This window comes from Dasypus novemcinctus, chromosome 8 (assembly GCF_030445035.2).
Source record: "Dasypus novemcinctus isolate mDasNov1 chromosome 8, mDasNov1.1.hap2, whole genome shotgun sequence".
In the NCBI taxonomy this organism is placed as follows: Eukaryota; Metazoa; Chordata; class Mammalia; order Cingulata; family Dasypodidae; genus Dasypus; species Dasypus novemcinctus.
Window position 1 is genome coordinate 98,546,959 of NC_080680.1, and position 22,788 is coordinate 98,569,746.

At 34.4% G+C, this 22,788-nt stretch overlaps 1 protein-coding gene across 2 annotated transcripts in view; it reads right to left on the reverse strand.

Moving 5' to 3' along the window:
- Positions 1-22,788, reverse strand: part of CNTRL (centriolin) — a 138,409-nt gene that overhangs the window by 88,938 nt on the left and 26,683 nt on the right. For both annotated transcript variants that reach the window (XM_004483561.4, XM_058302462.2), the window contains exons 7-11: positions 17,936-18,129; positions 10,933-11,052; positions 9,930-10,161; positions 8,478-8,587; positions 5,632-5,826 (exon numbers count right to left, since the gene is read on the reverse strand). In XM_004483561.4, coding sequence (XP_004483618.2) covers positions 5,632-5,826; positions 8,478-8,587; positions 9,930-10,161; positions 10,933-11,052; positions 17,936-18,129 — 851 coding nt within the window. The remainder of the gene's footprint in view (positions 1-5,631; positions 5,827-8,477; positions 8,588-9,929; positions 10,162-10,932; positions 11,053-17,935; positions 18,130-22,788) is intronic.

The following is a 22,788-nucleotide window of genomic DNA, read 5'->3' on the forward strand; positions in this document are numbered from 1 at the left end:
TATACCCAGATGGAAATTAGAAAGTACTCAATATGGTACAATTTAAAAAATCAAGTAAATATGAAAGTAGGCATTAACAGAAGAATTAAGGGACAAAAAATATATAAAAGACTAAATAGCAAAACAGCAGGAAAAAAGTGCTGCATTATCAGTAGTGACTTTCGATGTAAGTGGATCAAACTCTCCAGTCAAAAGGCAGAGATTGGAAGAATGGATAAAAAAGCACAACCCAACTGTATGCTGTCTGCGTGAAAGTCACCTTAAATTCAAAGACATAAGTAGGCTGAAAGTAAAAGGATGGAAAAAATATAAACTGCGCAAGGAGTAACTGAAAAAACACTAAGTTAGATCTACTAATATCATATGAAACAGCCTTTAAGTGGAAAACTGTTATGAGGGACAAAGATGGTTATTATATACTGATAAAGGGTTCAATTCAACAAGAAGATGTAACAATTATAAATATAAATGCCATAACAACTATAAATATAAATGCATCTAAACAGCAGAGCCCCAAAATATAGGAACCAAATATTGACAGATTTGGAAGGGAGAAATAAACAGTTCTACATTAATAGTAGGAATCTTTAATATACGACTTTCAATAATGGATAGTACAACAGAAGATCAATAAGGAAACAGAAGACTTGAACAACATTCTAACCCAACTGGACGTAACAGATATGCATAGAACATTACACTTAAAAATAACATAATGCACATCCTTCTTTAGCGCACATGGATCATTTTTTCCAAGATAGACCATAACTTAGGTCACAAAACAAGTCTCAATAAATTCTAAAATACTGAAATCATATAATGTATCTTCTCTGACCACAGTGGAATGAAGCTAGAAATCAACAACAGAGGGAAAAACGGAAAATTCACAAATAAGTAGAAATTAAACAATGCACTATTGAACAACCAGTGAGTCAAAAAGAAATCAAAAGGGAAATTAGGAAATATCCTTGAGGTGAATGAAAATTAAAATACAACATACCAAAACTTATACGATGCAGCAAAGCAGGGTTGAGAGGGAAATATATAGCTCTAATTTGCCTATGTACAAAAGAAGAAAGATTTCAAAACAGAGTACTAATCTCAAACTGGAAGAATTAGAAAAAGAAGACCAACTAAACCCACAGCAAGCAGAAGGAGAGAAATAACAAAGATTAGAGATAAATGAAATAAACAACAGAAAGAATGAATAAAACCAAAAGTTTGTTCTTTGAAAGATCGATGACATTGATAAACCTTTAGCTAGGAAATGGAAAAAAAGGAAAAAAAACACAATAACTAAAATCAGAAAGTAAAAGGGGGACATTACTACCATTCCCACTGAAATAAAAAGGGCCATGAGAGGATACTATTAACAACTATATCCCAACAAATTAGATAACCTAGATGAAGTAGACAAATTGCTAGAAAAATACAAATTTACATATACACTGACTCAAGAAAAGATAGAAGAGCTCAATAAACCAATAACTAGTATGAGACTGAAGTAGTAATCAAAAACCTCCTAATGAAGAAAAGATGGCTTCACAGGGGAATTTTACCAAACATTCCAAGAAAAATTAACACAGATCCTGCTCAACCTCCTCCCAGAAATGGAACAAGAAGGAAACTCCCTTTATCATCCTATGAGACCAGCATTTCCCTTGTATCAAAGCCAGATAAAGAGGACACAAGAAAAGAAAATTACAGATCAATACCTCTTATGAATATAGATGCAAAAATCCTCAAAAATACTAGTAAACGTAATCCAATGGCACATTAAAAGAAGTATACACCATAATCAAGTGGGATTTATCCTAGGTAGGCAAGGGAGGTTCAACATCAGAAAATTAATTAGTATAACACACCAAATTAACAAATTGAAGGAAAAAATGTATGAACATCTCAACTGATGCAGAAAATACCTCTGACAAAATCCAGCAACCCCCTCTTGATAAAAACACTTAGGAAATAGGAATAGAAGGTAACTTCCTCAAAATGATAAAGTACATATAAAAAAACCCACCATTAACATCAAACTCAATGGTGAAAGACTGAAAGCTTTCCTTCTAAGAACTGAAATAAGACAAGGATGCCCACTGTCACCACCGTTATTCAACATTGTACTGGAGGTTCTAGCCAGAGCAATTAGGCAAGAAAAAGAAATAAAAGATATTCACTTTGGAAAGAAGTAAAAGTTTCCCTATTTGGAGATGGTATGATCCCATATATAGAAAATCCTGAAAAATCTATAACAAGGTTCTTAGGGCCAATAAATGAATTCAACAAAGTGGTGGGGTACACAAACAACACCCTAAAGTCAGTAGTGTTTCCATATAATAATAATGAGCAATCATAAGAAGATATCAAGAAAAAAAATCCATTTACAGTACCAACTGAAAGAATCAACATCTAGAAATAAATCTAACCAAGGATGTAATAAGAAAACTGTAAAACACTGCTAAAAGAAATCAAAGAAGACTAAATAAATGGAAGGACATTCCATGTTCATGAATTGGAAGACTAAATAAGATGTCAATTCTACTGAACACAATTTACAGATTCACTGCAATACTAATGAAAATTCTAACAACCTTATTTGCAGAAATGGAAAAGCTAATCATTAAATTTATATGGGGGAAGCAGAGTTGGCTCAATGGATAGAGCATCCACTTACCACATGGGAGGTCCAGGGTTCAAACCCAGGGCCTCCTGACCCATGTGGTGAAGCTGCCCCATGCACAGTGCTGATGCACGCAAAGAGTGCCGTGCCATACAGGGGTGTCCCCCGTGTAGGGGAGCCCCACCCACAAGGAGTGTGCCCTGTAAGGTGAGGCGCCCAGCGTGAAAAAAGTGCAGCCTGCCCAGGAGTGGGGCCACACACACGGAGAGCTGATGCAGCAAGATGACACAACAAAAAGAGACACAGATTCCTAGTACCGCTGACAAGAATACAAGCGGACACAGAAGAACACACAGTGAATGGACACAAAAAGCAGACAACGGGGGGGGGTGGTGGCGGGGCAGAAATAAATAAAAAATAAAAATCTTAAGAAAAAAATTTATATGGAAGGATAAGGGGCACAGAATAGTTAGTCAAAACCATCTTGAAAAAGAACAAAGTTGGAGGACTCATAATTCCTGATCTTAAAATTTAGTACAAAGCCACAGTAATCAAATGGTACTGGACAACATAGAGACTAAGGCAATCTAATTGAGAGTTCAGAAATCAACTCTCACATTTATGGCCTACTGATTTTTGACAAGGGGACAAAGACCATTTTACTGGGAAAGAATAGTTTCTTCAACAAATGGTGCTGGCAAAACTGGATCTTCATATACAAAAGAATGAAGCGGCAGCCCCTATCTCACAACACATACAAAATTCAACTCAAAATGAATCAAAGACGTAACTATAAGAGCCAGAACTATAATCTCCTAGAATAATACATAGGGAAGCATCTTCAGGGCTTTGGGTTAAGCAATGGTTACTTACAATTTATATCTAAAGCACAAACAACAAAAGGAAAAAATAGATAAATGGAACCTCATCAAAATTAAAAACTTGTATGCATCAAAGACTTTATTATGAAAGTAAAATGACAACAAACACAATGGGAGAAAATATTTGGAAACCAATATCCAATAAAAGTTTAGTATACAAAATATATAAAGAAATCCTTCAACTCCACAACAAAAAGACAAACCCAATTAAAAAATGGGCAAAAGACTTGACTGACATTTCTTCAGAGATAGACAAATGGACAAAAAGCACATGAAGGGATGTGCCATTGAGGGAAATGCAAACCAAGATACCATTTCACACCCACTAGAATGGGTAGTTTTTATTACAATAAAAACCCCTGAATATTGCAAGTATTAAAGATAATATGGATAAATAGGAACACTCATTCATTATTGGTGGGAAAGTAAAATGGTGTCATCACTATGGAAAACAGTTCAGCAGTTCCTCAGAAAGTTAAGTACAGAATTACCATATGACCAGGCAATCCCACTTCTAGGTATATATACACAAAAGAACTGAAAGCAGGGACTCAAACAGATGTTTGCACACCAATGTTCACAGTGGCATTATTCACAACTGCCAAAGGATGGAAGCCACCCAAGCATCCATTAAGTGATGAACGGATAAACAAAATGTATATACATTCATCTGTAAAAAGGAATGAAGTTTTGATGCACATGACAACATGAATAAACCTTGAAGATACCATGTTGAATAAAATAAGCCAGACACAAGAGGGAAAACATTGGATGATATCACTAAAATAATTAGAATATGTTAACTCATATAGTCAGTATGTTAACTCATATAGTCAGAATCTAGAATATAAGTTACCAGGGAACAGGCTGGGGATAGAGAATAGGGAGTTAAGACTTAAAATTAATATGTACAGAGTTTCCATTTGGGACAATGGAAAAGTTTTGGTAATGGATGGTGGTAATGGTAGTACAACATTGTGAATGTAATAACAGCAATAAATTATACATTTGAATGAGGTTAAAAGGGGAAATTTTAGGTTGTATATATGTTTCTGGAATGAAATTTTTTTTTCAAAAAATCAATGGAACTACACAACACAAACAATGAACCCTAAGTTAAACCATGTACTATAGTTAATAGTACAATTACAAAAATGTGCTTTTATCAATTGTAACAAATGTATCACACCAAAGCAAGGTGTTAATAATAAGCGATCATATCGGAATCCTGTATTTTATGCATGATTTTTCTGTAAACCCACAACTAACCTAATAAAACAAAAGGCAAATGATCCTTAAGTCTAGCTTGTATATTTTATCCCTACTAGCACAGAATAATTTTGGTTACCTTCAGAAGATGGACACCACTCCTACATCTTATTTGGTGCTTTTCTATACGTAATTCTCTACAGAAATCCTCTAAGAATTAAACTCCCTTTCTGACAAGAATATCACAACTTTTGCTGGTAGCAAACATACAATCAGATGCTAATTAGACTCAGATCATAGAACTGGATCATAGGAAAGAGAAGCAAGCCCTGGAAAAGAGGACCTGAGCCAGGAACATAACACAGAGGAACAGAGACAGCTCCTTAGACAAGGCAGAAACCCCAGGGAGAGAAACAAAGCGGTTCACCTGATAGTCTACAGCTGACCTTGTGGAGAGAGGCAAAGCCTAGAGAGCCTCATAGTCTACAACTGACCTTGTGAAGAAAAGAGAGGAGCTGAGCCCAGAGGAATCCAGGAAGCCCGAACCCTCACAGATGCTGGCAGCCATCTTGCTCCAACACGTGAAAACAGACTTTGGTAAGGGGAAGTAACTTATGCTTTATGGCCTGGTATCTGTAAGCTCCTACCCCGAATAAATACCCTTTATAAAAACCAACCAATTTCTGGTATTCTGCATCGGCACCTCTTTGGCTAATACAGAATTTGGTACCAGGATGCACACACATACTATATATATATATATATATATGCATACATACAGGTTTGATCATTCAAAATTGTGCATCAAACTAAAAGAGACTTTCAGAAAGATCACTGTGGCTAAAAAAGAAGAGACATGTAATACTTAGAACAGTATTCTAGTTCCCATAGAAAAAGTGAAAAAATTCTTAATTTACTTACATGTTTTGGGTCTTTGGAATCCAGGCTATCTATGACTATTTGCAGGTCCTTGATATCCTTCTGCTTTTCGGAAATTTCTTGTCTTTGCTTTTCCATCTGCATTTCTAGCTCAAGAGCTTCTGGGCGTAATTTTTTTAGAAGTTGTATCTTACTACTCAGCTGCTTGAAAAGAAGGTCCTTCTCTGCTTCTGAAATCTAATTCCCCCACATCCCAACACAATTAACAAAGGATACCAATAATGATTTATAACGTTAAAGAAAACAAGCACAATTTTTAAAAAAATTCTGTTCTTTATCATTCTTTTAATAAAAGTAAAATGTATGGAGTTATCTAGGTACTTCATTCATATTTTACACTTTTATGCTTAATTTGTGTAGAAAATCTTATTTTATAAAAACTTAATGAAAACTAATAATTTAATAGCAGGTACAAATTGAGTTGTCATTTTAGTATAAGCAATTGGGAAATTATTGTAATAACCATAATATTAGTGATAGCTAAATTTATATAGCATTTATATAACATTTACTATGTGCCAGGCACTGTTCTAAGCACTTTGCATACTTTAATTCTCAAAAATATTTAAGGTAGAAAGTATATTTATTCCAATTTCACAGGTAAGGAACTTGAGTCATAGAAACTTTAAAAAGTTTGGCCAAGGTCACATTACTAGTAGGTGGTGCCAAGACATAAGCCTAGACAGTGTGGCTCCAGACTATATTCCTAACTAGTACATTACAGTCTCCCAGTCAGTTTAAATTCTTATTACCGATGAAGAAGAAATAATTTAATATTCTAACAGCTACCTCTAATAGCTTTTTATATAGAAATAGAAATTCATACAAATATAGGAATGTTTCACAAAAGTCTACAGAGAACTTCACACACACACACAAAAGAAATAAATTAAAATATTGGTAATGACTATCCATAGATGATGGAATTGTGGGTGTTTCTTGACACTTTAACTTTTCTATATCTCCAAAATTTTCCCATAGTCACAATGCTTTCAGATTATACTCAGGGAAAAAAAATTAAATTCTGTGTTGACTTGTAAAATCATTTCACAGTACAGAATTGTAAAAGGAGGGGGAAAAAAAGAACTTTCATTAAATTGAGATTTTTTTTTACCAACTTAAAAACTATGAGTAACAACCAGGCTGAGGCTTGCCTTTTTCAGGATGTTAGGTAAATTAACAGTGTAAAGAAGAAACTAGGCTTACAGTTAAAAATTTAGAATAAGGATGTTCTCCAACATTTTGTAAGTATTCAGGCATTTCAAAAGTATACATATAATTTAAACCTATCAATCTATCTAAATAAAGCTTTGGTCAGTGCTTTAAAAAAATTCTTATTTAATTATTAAAATCATTCTTTTTTCTGAATATCTACAATTTCTCTAGTAAAAAAAATTATTCTTGAAAGCTCCCATCACTTCATCTACTTTCAATCCATCTTTACGTCTTCTTGGTTCTGAAAGAATCAGTCTACTGCTGATTTTACCAAGAATCATTCTATTGCTGATTCTTCATATCCATTATCATCTTCCTAGTACAAGCCATTATCATTTGTCACCTGCACAAAACAATAGCCTCCTAATAGATGCACCCAACTCCAATAGCCTCCTAACAGATGCCACATTTCCATTCTTTCTATCTCCCTCAGCTTCCTTTCATTCTCCTATGCAGCTATCTTTTTAAAAATACAAATATTATCTGGCCACTCTACTACCTAAGCCCTTCAAAGGTTTCCCATTGTTTTCAGAATGGGAAATGGCCTCTGAAGCCTGGCATGGTCTGGCTCCCATTACTCTTAAACTTCATCTTCCACTACACTTCCTGAAGGCCTTTTCACATATGGTCATCGAGGCCTAGGATACTCTTTTCCCCAACTCTGTTTCTCTGGTCCCTTCCCATCTTTTGGGTCTCAGCTTAAATGTACATCCTCAGAGAGGTCTTCTTTGTCCCCCAAATCTAAATTATATACCTTCTATTATCTCTCCTAATTTTCTATTTTTTTCCCTATAGCACTTCTGTTGTTTAACTATATATTTCTTTTCTTTTTTTAAAGGGATGCATATCTGTTTTGTTTACTACTCAGAGCACAGCCCAGTCAGTGACTGGCATATAGTAAGTTTCCAATAAATTTCAGTTTCTGGTTACTATGTACTTATAGTATATAAGTGCATCTTTTAAAAGAATGTGAAATTTGTACTTCACATTCTTGTTCCACCTTTTAAGGTATGAAAGCAATTACAGTCATAATTTTGAAATACTGATTTTTTTAAAAAGTTTAAACAGCTAAAAACACTTACACACCTACTTCTTTTTTTTAATTTCCCCCCTATGCATTTATATCATAAGTCTGAGTTGCTTGCTTATTCATGATGCACTTGGTATTTTTTGATACTGTCACTTCCATATTTTTTACCATTTACTTTTTTGCTGCTTGTTTTAATATTCATGCTATAATTAGGAATATCTTCTGGACCTTAATCTAGGTCCCAGGATCTTAAAGTTGGGGGTCATTTAGGTAAATTAGAAGTAAATACATCAGGAAGCAATTTCACTGGGTAACAATAGCAACTTTCAAAACAGAGTAGACCAAATAAAACGTTTTCATGTAAACTGTAATTTATTTCTATACGCTTTATAAAATGCTAAGAGGATGTCATCATGAGTGGCAGGAAAATGTAATTAGGAAAGCTAGAACCATATTTGACTCTCGATTTTATTATTCATAATTAATTAAGCAGCCCTGGTTTAAAAACTGTTTTATATGTAATGAACAGAAGATATTTCATTTTTGCATTTCCTCTTAGCAATGCTGCTTTATTTTTACATACTTTTTTTAGTTGTATAGCTTCTTCCAATTGTTTAAATTCTTCAGTAGCTCTTAAAATTTGTTGTTCTGCCTTTTCTATTTCATCATGCAGTTCTGACAGTCGAGTTTGTGCTGCAAGTTTAAAAACACATGCACACATACACACACAAGAAAAACCTTGAATTTTGAAATTTCTATCACGCAGATTTTTTTCTTCACAATAACTTCTCAATTAAATCCCCGCATTATAGATCACAGGACTTAAAAAAAAAAACAGTAATTTCTTATGATGGTTTTCATCTCAATCTCTAGAGCATACTGTTTTTATGATACACTAGAGTACTATAATTGATCCATTTATTTATAAAATTCTTAACATAAAAGGGCCTTTTCTTGACAGTCACTACACTAGAGAGCTCTTGAAAGAATAAGGATTTTATTGATAAATATGCACTTACCTGTCACTAAGTCATAATAAGGTTCAGGGTTTTTTTTAAAGTGTTTTAGAAGCAAATACTTTATAATGGGGTTCAATATTAAGAAATCCATTACAGTAAAGTTTCTCCTAGTTGGAGGATATCTCAAATCAATTACTTCCTCAAATTTCAGATTTCTCTCTTGCTTCCTCTCTCCCTGTCTCCCACAAAACTATAAGCCCCTTGAAGATAATCTACACATATATTTGATTTATTTTTGCTTCCCCCCTCTAGAGCAAGGAGAAGCCAGCTTTTTCTCACTCCTCTCCAGGTCAACCTCTACTGGCCAAAGGAAGATGAGCTGCTAATCTGATTTGTGTGAGTCTTTAATTGGACCATGATTACTAGTGGGATGCATAAATTCAGGCTTGCTTTCCCCTTCTTCCATATCCACACAGCTGATGGATAAGTGGATTCAAAGTCTGTCATTGGCAAGGACGCTAAGTGTTCTATAGGCTTGACTTTTTCCTCCATGTGACTACAGAGAAAGTAGTAAGACCCCTGGAAGTAGAATTCCTTCTTTTTTAGGGTGAGGGAGGGAGGGAAGAAAACAAAGTGTGAAGAAGGTGAAATGAGGGGCAGTTCAGAAAAAACAGGAGGCCAATCTTAGGCCAAAGGCTAAGGAGAGTTTATCCAAAGTTCTCCTTTAGGTTTTGCTTACATCAATAAAGTAGTACTTTACTTGCTTCAATTATTACTTAACATGTTTATCTCCAATGGTAAGAAGAATTAGCTGGTAGAATTTAAAAATTCTTGGATTCCCTGGACATGAATGCTATGAATTTACTGTCAAAACCCCATTCACAGCTCTAACAGGAATAATTAAAAAACAAACTGGCTAGATGGTTCAATATTCTAGTTTTAGACTTTCCATACAAAGTAACAATATAATAAATATCATCAGTATATTTAAATGATTGAAAGATCTATGAAATAAAATTTGCCTACATATTCAATCTTTTTACATTTTTAAAGAATTTAAATAACTTTTTTTTAACCTGCATTTATTTGTTTTGCTTTGTCTTCTTCCAGCTCAATGTCCAGTGGCACATGGACTTTCAAGTTAACTTGCTCATTCCTAAATTGTTCCCTTTCATTTGGCTCCATCTTCCTGATCTGTACTGGCTGGGCATTATCAACAATATAACTCTCTGTGGTGAACATATTTCTCTTGTATCTGGATTTGCCAATGTAAGGACTTTCATCTGGGGCTTTATCAACTTCAGTATACTAAAAACAAAAGAAGTTAACAGATTATGATATAATAAGTAACTTCCAAGCATTCAAATGGCATTACTCTATTAGTGGAGAACATATCACAGAATTGCCTGATGTACATTAATTCTACATGCCTAGAAGTTGAAATATATACATCATTCATTTATCTTAATTCTTAATACACAATAAAAGGAATTAGAATGGAAAATGATCTCAAAAGACTCTCTCCCCCTCATAAAAAGTGAAAGTTTGGATTGATTGATTAAAGAAGTCTGGATGTTTTATTTTGGTTTCTTGGCTGATATAGGCAAAAATCTCAGCTTAATAAACTTTAATAATTGGATTTATAACAGTTGGAATTACTGGGTCTTAGAAGCTAAGAGATACAAGTAAGTTGCAATGGTATTAAGGCATCTGTACCAATAATGACTGACTAATATTGAAACCAGTGATTACTGAAAAAACAATATAGGAAGAAAACTATTCCACAGCAACTGAAGCAGACAAGTGTACTTCTTGAAATTTGGAGTCTGGTAACCGAGGTTAGACTACTGCATTAGGTTATGGATATTGCAGTCAGCAAAGATCCTCTTGGGGCTTTTGCCATTGCTCCTACTAGCTTAGCAAATAATTCACAGATTCAACCAAAACACAGTTTATTCTGCTGATGCCCTCATAACATAAAAGTGGAACAGTTATTGATAACAATTCCTAGAACAATCCTCCCTTGCTGCCCCATTCTGGCTCTGAACTTTGGATTACTAAAAAATTAAAATAACTCACCTCTGATGGATAATAATTTAGAGGCTCAAATTTGGCATCAATTTTATAAAAGGCCAATTCCTGTTCCAGCTCATACTGTTTCTGACAAGCACGCGTTAGTTCCACGGTCTTCTGTTTTAGCTATTGGTCCAATTTGATATGAGACAACATATTGTATCATTAAGTTAGTATGAAAGTACAACAGTATGGCAAGTTCCAATCATTGCTAATAATTCGATTTTTAAGAACTCCACAGAAATAATCACAACATTCAGAACATTTTATCTTAATTCTAAAGTATTATAAAAAACAAAATACAAAATTTTATAATAGATCACATAAAAGACCTTTGAAGTTCATAAGCTACTTCAGAGTGCAATGATTAGGATTATTAAATCATTTAATTTTCTTTATCCAAATAAGAAAATAAATCTCTATCAATTATTTCTAAGTAACTGGCTTTTTAAGTACATGCTTCCTGATTTCCCAATAATTAGCAATAATTTGTTTAACTTACTCTGTAATTTTAAAGACAGCTTCATATCATGGGGGGAATTTGATATTTGACATTAACTACAAAGAATGATTCAGTGAAGAGAAGGAAAAGAAAGAAATTGGTTTTAATTATACTACTATATTTGTGGTTATTGGGATCACAGTTTTTAGGTGTTTAGAACATTATTCTTTGTAATTGAGGGTAAGGAATGTGAATAAGTGCAGTTAGATCCAAATATGTAATATTAAATTTTTATAAACTAATTCTAATAATACAGATTTTTAGTTTTTCTTAGGCATTTTTGGAACTGGAAGAAAATAAATAATCCAATCTAATTCTCTGAATTTATAAATGGAGAAATTGAGTCCCAATCTGGTGAACTGACTTTTAAAAGTCACATATTAGATTAGTGGCAGAGTCTAAATATTTTATGAATTATCAGCACCAGCCCCCTTTATACTATACCAATCCTTTGAGTTCATTTCAAAGGTCTACTAAGTGATTTTGCCTTTTTTTTTGGCCAGTGTCTGACAGTAGATACAAGAACATGCAGAAAAACTACATTAATATAAAAATACAAACAGAAGGAAATAAAACATACACATATGTACATTTTACAAAGCACAGAAAATCAAAGTTGTGAGTGATTTAGTTAACAGTCACCTCTTGATTATCTGTCAAAATGGAAGTAATGCTAGCATGGATGACAGGCAACATTGACAGAGTTACTCACTGTGTGCCAGACACTGTGCTATGTATTTTACATGTGCTGTGTCACTGCATCTTCATAACTATCCCATAAGATAATGAAAGCTGCACAAACAGGTTAGATAACTTGCCCAATTACACAGCTGGTAATTAAAGAAACTCAGTTCAATTCCAAGTCTCCTTATTTCAAGTCCAATACTCTGTCCTACTGTACTAGGCTGCCTTCTTTGTCCTGCTACAGGGTACCCAGCACATTACCCACCTTGATGTTTTCACTTAGTGCTCATATATCTTTGCGTGTCAAAAAAGCAATGCATAACTAACAGCATTAACCAGTCTTGGGCTTCCTTCTCCAAAGCTAATTGGCAGCAGGGCCAAACAAAAGACAAATGTGATTAGAACCATGGAAAATGAATAGAATTGTCTTGGCAGGCAAATAATAAATAATCGCTGCTTCTCAAGGTACTTTTGTGTATTTTATAGTATTAGGCTTAGCATACAGTAAGCACTCCATAAATGTTCATTGAAGAAATGCATGAATGAGCCAAATATAGGAATCAAAGGACCTGGACCATAAGAGCTGGCAGTATTAGTGCTGGATAATCATGAGTTGACTGCGGTTAACATATTTACCAACAGGAAAAATACTAAAAAATTCTTCCTCACAACTAAATTCACACTCATATGTACACATCCATTAAAAAAAATACACAAACAAGCACATTTCCCCAAAAGGCAAACCAAAACTTAAAAGGTAAACAAGCAAATTACTACAAGTTATCATGCAAATGAAAATCATGAAAAATGCTGTGCACAGTTCAGCCCTGAAAGAACTACCTTTAAGGAAGAATAAAGACTCAGCAGAAAAGGGCCTGCAATAAACCAAGACAAAGGCTAAAAGGAGAAAGAATCAGAGACTATCACATGGAGAACTCCAGAGAGTTAAAATGTAATAATGCAAGATGCTAAATTCTATTTTACTGCCAACTTTCCTTAGGAAGATATAGTTACTAGTGCTTGCACTACTCTTAAATGGACACATTTTATCATCACTCTGAATTACAGATTTACCACCTTCCATTACTTCAATAAATTCAAATTATTTTTATATTCATTATCTCAAAAAATTCTCACAACTCTGTGAGGCAGGAAGGACAGTTTCCTCATTTTTAAAATGAGGACGGAAGTTAAATAACCTGCAACAGAACAAAGATTAAGTTCAGTTAATATTTGTTGGTAGTAGTAAAGTGGGACTACTACGGTTTAGATAGCCAGTGGAAGTCTTACTTCATTTCAGTGTTACTAACTATACAGAGGGAGAGGGAGAGGAAGGAGAGGGAGGGGGAGGGGGAGGGGGAAGTATGGATAGATAGCTGCACACATTCACATAAGTGTATATATCTCTTTTTATAAATTTATTGTCCTAATGCATGAGAAATTATAAAATTGGGAATCATTACACAACTTTAGATGATATCATCAGATAGTCTACATAAGACAATGGAAAAAGAGTTTTCAAATATAGGTTTTTAAAATAAGACCCCAAATTCTTTATTAGCATAAAATAATCCTTTGGACTAAAAAAAATAGCAGCAAAAGAAAATGAACCAACAATTAAAAGAAGAAATGCAAACTAGCTAATAAATACATAAACAATATTCAACTCTCTAACAACTAGAGAAACACAAAATTAAAACAATAATGAGATTCCATTTATTCCTATCATATTTACAAGTTCAAAAATAACATTACCCAGTGGGGAATTAGACCCTTTTCACTAAGAGTACAAATTGGTAATAAGCATCCCCCTCCTTTTTTTTATTATAGTAAAATATACATAACCTAAAATTTCCATTTTAACCATTTCTAAGTAAAATTTAGTGAAAATAAGTACATTCACAATGATGTATAACCACAACCATAATTTCCAGAACTTTTTCATCACCTCAAACAGAAACTTTATACCCATTAAGCAATAACTCCCTATTCTTCCTTCTCCCCAAATCCTGATAACCCCTATTCTAAAATCGCTATGAATTTGTCTATTCTTGATAACTCATATAAATGGAATAATATTTGTCTTTTTGTGTCTGGCTTGAAAACTTACAGTATTTTCAAGTTTCATCCATGTTGCACATGTATCAGAACTTCATTACTTTTTACAGCTGAATAATATTCTATTGTATGTATACACACCACATTTTGATTATCCATTCATCTGTTGATGGATACTTGGATTGCTTCCACCTTTTGGCTATTGTGAATAATGCTGCTATGAACACTGATGTGCAAGTATCTGTTTAAGTCCCTGCTTTCAATTCTTTTAGGTATATACCTAGGAGTGGAATTGCTGGGTCATACGGTTATTCTATGTTTAAGATTTTAAGAAACTGCCAAACCATTTTCCATAGCAACTATACCATTTTACAATCCCACTAGCAATGCACAAGAGTTCCAACTTTTCTGTATCTTTGATGTTAAAGGCTTTTTGAAGTGTGCATTAACATTTATCAAAGTTTTCAATGTAAAATACATAGTAATTCCACTTGTAGTGATTTATACTAAAGGATTATAAGTATTAATGGTAGTATGTTGTGTGTGTGTGGGTATATAGATATAAATATTTTCTGAAGTATTGTCTCGACAGCAAAAAACTGGAAGCAACCCAAATATATTAATAGGAGGTTAAATAAATTATGGAGGATCCATAAAATGAGGAAGATATTGATGAGATTCGGATAGATATAGGTACAGATATAAAGATAAACTTGGAGACCTGTTCATGACATACTGTTATGTGAAAAAAAAGTTGCAGAATTATGTAGTAAGATTCCATTATGTTTTCTAAATTCCAAAAGCATTCAAATGTATATTTGTGTGTATATATATAAAATATAATCATATATATAATATATAAACAAAGAAAAAAGGGAAGATATATATTAACATCCAGGGAATGGGATAAGGAAGATTGGGACCTTCATTTTCTACTGCACTTGTGTTGTCTAAATTTGCTACAATAAACATACATTAATTTTGTACATAAAGTGTGCTTAAGGAAGTGGATTTGGCTCAACTGATAGAGCATCCACCTATCACATGGGAGGTCCAGGGTTCAAACCCAGGGCCTCCTGATCGGTGTGGTGAGCTGGCCCATGCGCAGTGCTGATGCATGCAAGGAGTGCCATGCACGTGGGGTGTCCCCCATGTAGGGAAGCCCCACGTGCAAGGACTGTGCCCTGTAAGGAGAGCAGCCCTGTGGAAAAAAAGTGCAGGCTGCCCAGGAATGGCGCCGCACAGAGAGCTGATGCAGCAAGATGATGCAACAAAAAAAAGAGACACAGATTCCTGGTGCCACTGACAAGAATGCAAGTGGACAGAGAAGAACACCAGTGAATGGACACAGAGAGCAGACAATGGGGGGGGGGGTGGAAGGGGAGTGAAATACATAAAAAAATAAATCTTAAAAAAAAAGTGTGCTTAAATGGTTAATGAGAAAATACACAGAGAAAAAAATGTGATTTCTAAAAAAAAGTTAGAGAAAAAGAAAAGCAAAAATTATTGACCATTTACAAAAAATGTATTCACAGAACAAACATAACACTATACATAAACAAAAGAGAAATCAGACAGCTATTACAGTCCATAACTTTGAAGTAGTACAAAATCTTAAGCTACAACACTTTGTCTAGGTTTTCCATGGGTTGACTAACATGTACCAGAGTCAACATATGGAAATAATAAAGTTCTTTTATCTTAGTAATAAAAGATGGATTCTGTATTCCAAAAAAGACCTATACCTCTGGAAAGTGTATTAAATGTTGACAAATGACAAATAATACTATAGTAAGTATTGTTTTGTATTTTTGTATTTTAAACCCAAAAATTATGTGATGGGCACAAAGATTTCACCATTAAGATAAAACTGATGTCATCTGTTTCTAAAATGGTTTAATTATTCATCAACCCACTCTACTATACTATGGAATGGCAACAGAACTATAAGTAATCTAAAACCATGGATAATCATCAGATTATTAATACCATTAATATATATGCTTCAGAATATACTTGACAAATTTGAAAATTACCTTCAAGTAAGAGTCACATGAGGGAACACGTAAATGCTCTGAAAATTTAAATAAAAGACTGGGGAAGCTGCCCTATCTTTCCATCATGCTCCCTTGGTGTAAATTCCTCTTTGCTCAGGCAAAGAGGAGCATAAGTAGAAGGTAGTTACATATTCATATTTCAAGTAACAACTTCCCTCCTGGACTGCAGGCTCACTCACAAAATAAAATGCAGAGGGAATTATTTTTGTTAATAAAGCAAGTAATTAAGCAAGAATGCGAGTGTTGGAAGGAAGACACAAAAGATAACTGTATCTGGGATACTATTCGTGATGATTTTCTAAGTTATGCATGGATTAAAATAAGGGATTGTCAAAAGAAAAAAAGGGGGTGGGAGGATACCAATAGCCATGCTTCCTTCAGAGAAAGCAGCCTAATAATTTTACAGAATTAGATTCTCTGGGTTGAAAGGGCCTTTTAAGATCATTTAGTCTATCTCCCTATCTAATATTTTTTTTAATCTTTCCCCCAAACCCTAAGCGTATATTTAAATTAATCTTCTCTATCTGTTTCAGCAACAACAAACACATTCCAGAGTTATTACATTTTATCTCAGGACAGATGTTAGAAATTTTTCATGACTAAATGAAAACCTGTTTGCCTACAGTTCCATTTACCAGGTGTTAATTTTATCTCATGGGGCCTTAATTAATACCTCTGGTCCCTCTTCCATGAAACAGTCCCTTGAATATCTGAAGGCAATTGTCACAGCCCACTTGGTCTCCTATTTTCCAGTTTGGACACCCTCTGTTCCTTCACCACTCCTCATACAACATGGTGTCAAGAACTCTGAGGCTTCTGGGTCAGTTATCTTTTGAACATATTCTATCTACTCTATTTTTTAATAGTCTTTTCTACTTCAGTCATTAAGCCAAATTATACAAAATTTAAACATTACAGATATGCACATGGAGCAGTCTGGAAGTACTCTAGAATTCCATTCCTCAGAAATAATTACTGATAAGAGTTTTGCATATCCTGCCACTTTTTCCTATAAATACATTAATATGTCACTATTAACTATTTTTTATATATGGGGTCACACTCAACATACTGTTTTGCAACTTGCTTTTTCCAAAGAGCAATATGTGTTAGATAACCTTACATATCCGGACATTACAAATATACTTCATTTTAGTAAGAGCAACAGACTATTCTACAGCATAGCTGTCTTCCAAGTTTCCCCTGAGGGATTAGTTATTCCATCTGTTTGCTAATATAAATAATATGTAGTGAATATCCTTGAATATGTATATATACTTATATCTCTCTGTGTATATAAAATATCTATACTTTTTTTGCTACCATTTATTGGAAACAGAATCTCTGAGATATAGGATGTGTCTGTTTAAAATCTGGACAGTTTTGCCAAATTGCCTTCTAAAAGTTTTTGCCAATGTAGAGTGTTACCACTCTACAAATAGCTACGGGCAGTCTGACAGACTTTTTATAGTGTGAGGCTTCATGTTCTTCCTTTGTTCTAGATACTATACTTTCAATAATGTAGCCCAAACCAGCATTAGTCTTTTGGGCAGCCATGTAGTATAACTCATAAAGACTTTTGAATATATATCTGTTAAACAACATCTTTCCCCATTCTTTGGTTAGGAAGTTGTATTTTTAGACCTAAATGCAAAGAATTCTCTATCTCAAGAGAATATAGGCAAAACAATGCAGAATACGAACTTACCAACTCATTTTTCGTGTTTAAGTCACTTTGCAGCTCATCAACATTCTGTTTCTGTAACATGGCCTCCTCTTTCAATGATTTGTTCAGTTTATCTTGATTTTTAATTTCCTCAAGGAATCTTGTTTGTTTGCTCTTAAGCTCTTCAGTTTCTATCATCTTCTTTTCCAGGTCTCTTTCTAGTCTTTCTACCTCTTCTGCCAACAAATTTTAATAGTTTATTTAGCATTATCTTTTCTACTCGAAGAAAGGTAGGAGTATTTCTTAATAAAAGCAAAAGAAGTTTAAGCATAGCATAAAGATAATTCTACTTTAAAAATTATACACTATGGTTTTGGGAAAAAAGACTAGCTTGAACTTGAACTGATTTATATTTAAAAAGGCAAGAAAGCATTATCATTTGAATGGCAATTTTAATAGATAACTTTACTTCCAGGTACTTAGAGAAGTTTAGATGAGGTTTTCCCAGTAACTTGCAATACTTTATTTGAAATTAGTAATTACACTTAAAAGGATTCTGCAAACATGTTTCCAAAACACTTTATCTTAAAATCCTTCAAAGGCTTCCCCTTGCTCTTAGGATAAGGTTCAAAAACATACATGAAGAGCTGAGTAGGCTCTTCTTGATATGGTCCAAACCTCCCTCTCTAGACATATCTTCCAACACACCATACTCTAGCCTTTCTAAAATGATTCCAGTTCTTCAGATTTGTGATGTTTCTTCTTACTTGCAGGCTTTTATTCACACCCTGTCTTTATATCCTTCCAGGGCTATTTTGCATCATCCAGGTCTCAGGTTAATAAAACACATAAAGAAGTCTGCCCTGACTCCACTCCCTCCCAGGTTAAATGCTTCTCAGGAAAACTCACATTATCTTGTACTTCTGCTGTGATCCTTGTCACAGGGGGTTATAAAATATGATCAGATAGTTTGGCTGTCTGCTTTCTCCATTACTGCTTCAGAAAAACAGAAATTGCATCTTTCTGGCTCATTACTGGATCCCAAGAGCCCAGCACATTAAAGGTTTCTAATTAATATTTGAATTAAGCATTTTCCCCAATAGTACATTTAAATTATGTTTCCCTCTACAGTATTTATATTTTTAATGATTCCAAAACATGAACTTCAAGGTAACAGGTGTTGAGTAGCAGGGTTTCAAATCATAAAAACTTACCATGTTTCCCAAATATTCAAAGCACATGAAACTGCTGTTTTATAGGCCAAAACTGGACTAAGATTAATTTCCTATTGTTGAACACAGAAGCTTATTTCCCAAGATTCTTTTTTTAAAACCAGTTTTACTGACCTATATTCATACATTATATAATCCATCCATAGTGTATAATCAATGGCTTTCAGTATACTCACAAAGTTGTGCATTCATCACTACAATTAATTTTAGAATACTTTTCTTACTCCAAAAAAGAAAAACCCCAGATCGCCCTAGCAGTCACCTCTTAATCCCTCTATCCTTCCCAACCCTATATAACCACTAATCTATTTCGGTCTCTATAGATTTATTTATATTTACATTTTATAAAAATAGAGTCATATAATATGTAATACTTTGTGTCTGGTTTCTTTCACTTGGCATAATAGGTTTTTAAAAAATTTGTATTGAAGTATATCATTCCTACATGAACATACATAAACAATAAGTGTATAGTAGAAGTTGTGAACTTATAAAATAAACATGCATTACATCATACAGGGGTCCCATACATCACCCCTCCACCAACATCTCACATTGTTGTAAAACATTTGTTACAAACTAAGTAAGAGCATTGTCAAAATATTATTACTAACTATAGTCCCTAGCTTACATTTGGTGTTTTTTTTCCCCAAGCCACCCAATTTTTAAAAATATATTTAAAATATATATTTTAAATATATTTTTATATATTTTACAGAGGTTGTGAAGCTACAAAGCAATCATGCATATGTATAGAATTCTCATACAATACCCCTTCCAACACACCACACTGTGGTGGAATATATATTACAGATTTTGACATAATGTAATCAGACTTATTACCATCAACCATGGTCCATAGCGTACATTTGGCACACTTTTTCCATAAGCATAATGGTCTTTTTAAAGTTATTGCTAGGGAAGTGGACTTGGTCCAATGAATAGGGCGTCCGCCTACCACATGGGAGGTCCACAGTTCAAATCCCGGGCCTCCTTGACCTGTGTGGAGCTGGCCCATGTGCAGTGCTGATGCGCGTAAGGAGTGCCCTGCCATGCAGGGGTGTCCCCCGCATAGGGGAGCCCCACAGGCAAGGAGTATGCCCCATAAGAAGAGCTGCCCAGTGTGAAAGAAAGTGCTGTCTGCCCAAGAATGGCCTGTACACACAGAGAGCTGATGCAGCAAGATGACGCAACTAAAAGAAACACAGATTCCCCGTGCCGCTGATAAGGATAGAAGCAAGAACAGATGGTAAATGGACACAGAGAGCAGACAACTGGGGGGAGGGGTCAGGGGAAAAAAAAATCTTTAAAAATTAAAAAAATTTTTAAAAATACAAGTTATTGCTACTCTTTTTAGAAGTTAGAAACTTTTTAGTTTTTTTCTTTTTCAAAGGTACTGGTAATTGAACCCGGGACCTTGTACCTGGGAAGCAGGAGCTCAACCACTGAGCTTTACCTGCTCCCTGTTACTGTTGTTATTGTTTCTGTTGTCTGTCTGGTTCAATCATAGTTGTTTTGGTGCTTGCTTTGCTGCACGAAGGCCTGTGCCTCTCCATGCTGCACAGGTCTAGGATGCCTTTTTTCTTTTTTTACAGGAGGTCCCAGGGATCAAACCCAGGCCCTCCATAGGGTAAACAGGAGCTCAACTGCTTGAGCCACAGCCACTTCCCTGTTACTGTTTTTAATTAGAGAAGTTGTAGGTTTACAGAAGTCATGTAAAATGTCCCATATACCCCCCTATTGTTGACACTCTGCATTAGCATGGCACCTTTGTTATAAATGATGAAAGAATATTAAAATATTACTGTTCACCATAGTCCATAGTTTACATTAGGTATATTTTCCCCATATACCACCCTATTATTAACACTTTGTACTAATGTCGTACTTTGTTATAATTCATGAAAGAACATTTTTATACTTGTACCATTAAACCCCATCCATAGTCCACATCGTTCACTGTGTTATGCAGTCCCCCGTTTTTATCTTCTAACTTACATTCTAACAACATACACATCCAAAAATTCCCCTTTCAATCACATTCACAAACATAGTTCAGCACTGTTAATTACACCCACAATAATGTGTTACCATCACCACTATCCATTTCCAAACCTTTAAACAGAAATTCTGTATAAATTAAGCATCGGCTCCTCATTCTCTACCCCAGTTCTATCCTCGGTAAACCTACAGTCTAGATTCTAGCTCTGTGAATTGGCTTATTATAAGTAGTTCACATCAGTGAGATCATACAATATTTGTTCTTTTGTGTCTGGCTTACTTCACTCAGAGTAATGTCCTCAAGATTCATCCATGTTACCATGTGCCTCAAGACTTCGTCCTTATTTTTTGTATAAAATAACTTTTATTTACATAATTCATCAAACATAACTGCTTCCTTTGGAACAAGAGAATTTACAAATGACAGATACTGCTTTTTTGTCAGACTTCTTCAAGCCAGATAGACTACGTGGTCACTTCTATTAAGATTTCATTCCTTTCAACAGCTGAAAAATATTCCATTGTATGTATATACAACAGTTTATCCATTCATTGGCTGGTGGACACTTGGGCTGCTTCTATCTTTTCACAACAGTGAATAATTGTGCTATGAACATCAGTGTGCAAATATCTGTTCAAGTCCCTGCTTTCAATTCTACTGGGTATATACCAAGTAATGGGATTGCTGGGACATATGGTAATTCTATACTTAGCTTCCTGAGGAACTGCCAAAATGTCTTCCACAGTTACTGCACCATTTTACAATCTCACCAGCAATGAATGAGTGTTCCTATTTTTCCACATCCTTTCCAACACTTGTAATTTTCTGGGTTTTTAAAAAAATAGTAGCCATTTTAGTGAGTGTGAAATGATATCTCATTATGGTTCTGATTTGCATATTACTAATATGTTGAACATCCTATCATGTGCTTTTTAGCCACTTATATATCTTTGAAGAAATGCGTATTCAAGTCTTTTGCCCATTATGGCTTATATGACTTTGCATGTTCTCCTCCAACCCTTCCAGCATTTTCCCCTACTCCAAACAGTAGAAGCATTCCAGAATAGTTAAAACTGCAAGCCTCCGTAATTCATGACTGATCAAAAGATCTTGTACTAGATGCACAACCTGTCTTTCTGAAAGCCTATCATGGTATGTTTCCCCCAAACCGCCTAATCATCCCTATATCAAAAAATCTTTCCACCAATATATAACTTCTGCCCTGCTGAAAACATCTGTTCCTTTAGGATCTGTTTCCTCTAAGAGGCATGTGTATCCCCCACATGCCTTGATAATTACTGTCAAGTATTGCATTCTTTAGAAGGCAGCTGTTTTGACCTCTACAGCTTTGTAATAAGCTTTAAAGTCAGTAAGTGTGAGTCCTATAACTTCATTCCTCTTTTTCCAAGATGTTTTTGCTATTTGGGGCCCCTTACCCTTCCAAATAGATTTGATGATTGGCTTTTCCATTTCTGCAAAATAGACAGTTGGAATTTTGATTGAGATAGCGTTGAATCAGTACATGATTTTGGGTAGAACTGACATCTTAATGATATTTAGTCTTCCAATCCATGAACAGAATGTCTTTCTATTTATTTAGGTCCTCTTTTATTTCTTTTAGCAAAATTTTGTAGTTTTCTGTGTATAAGCACTTTATATCC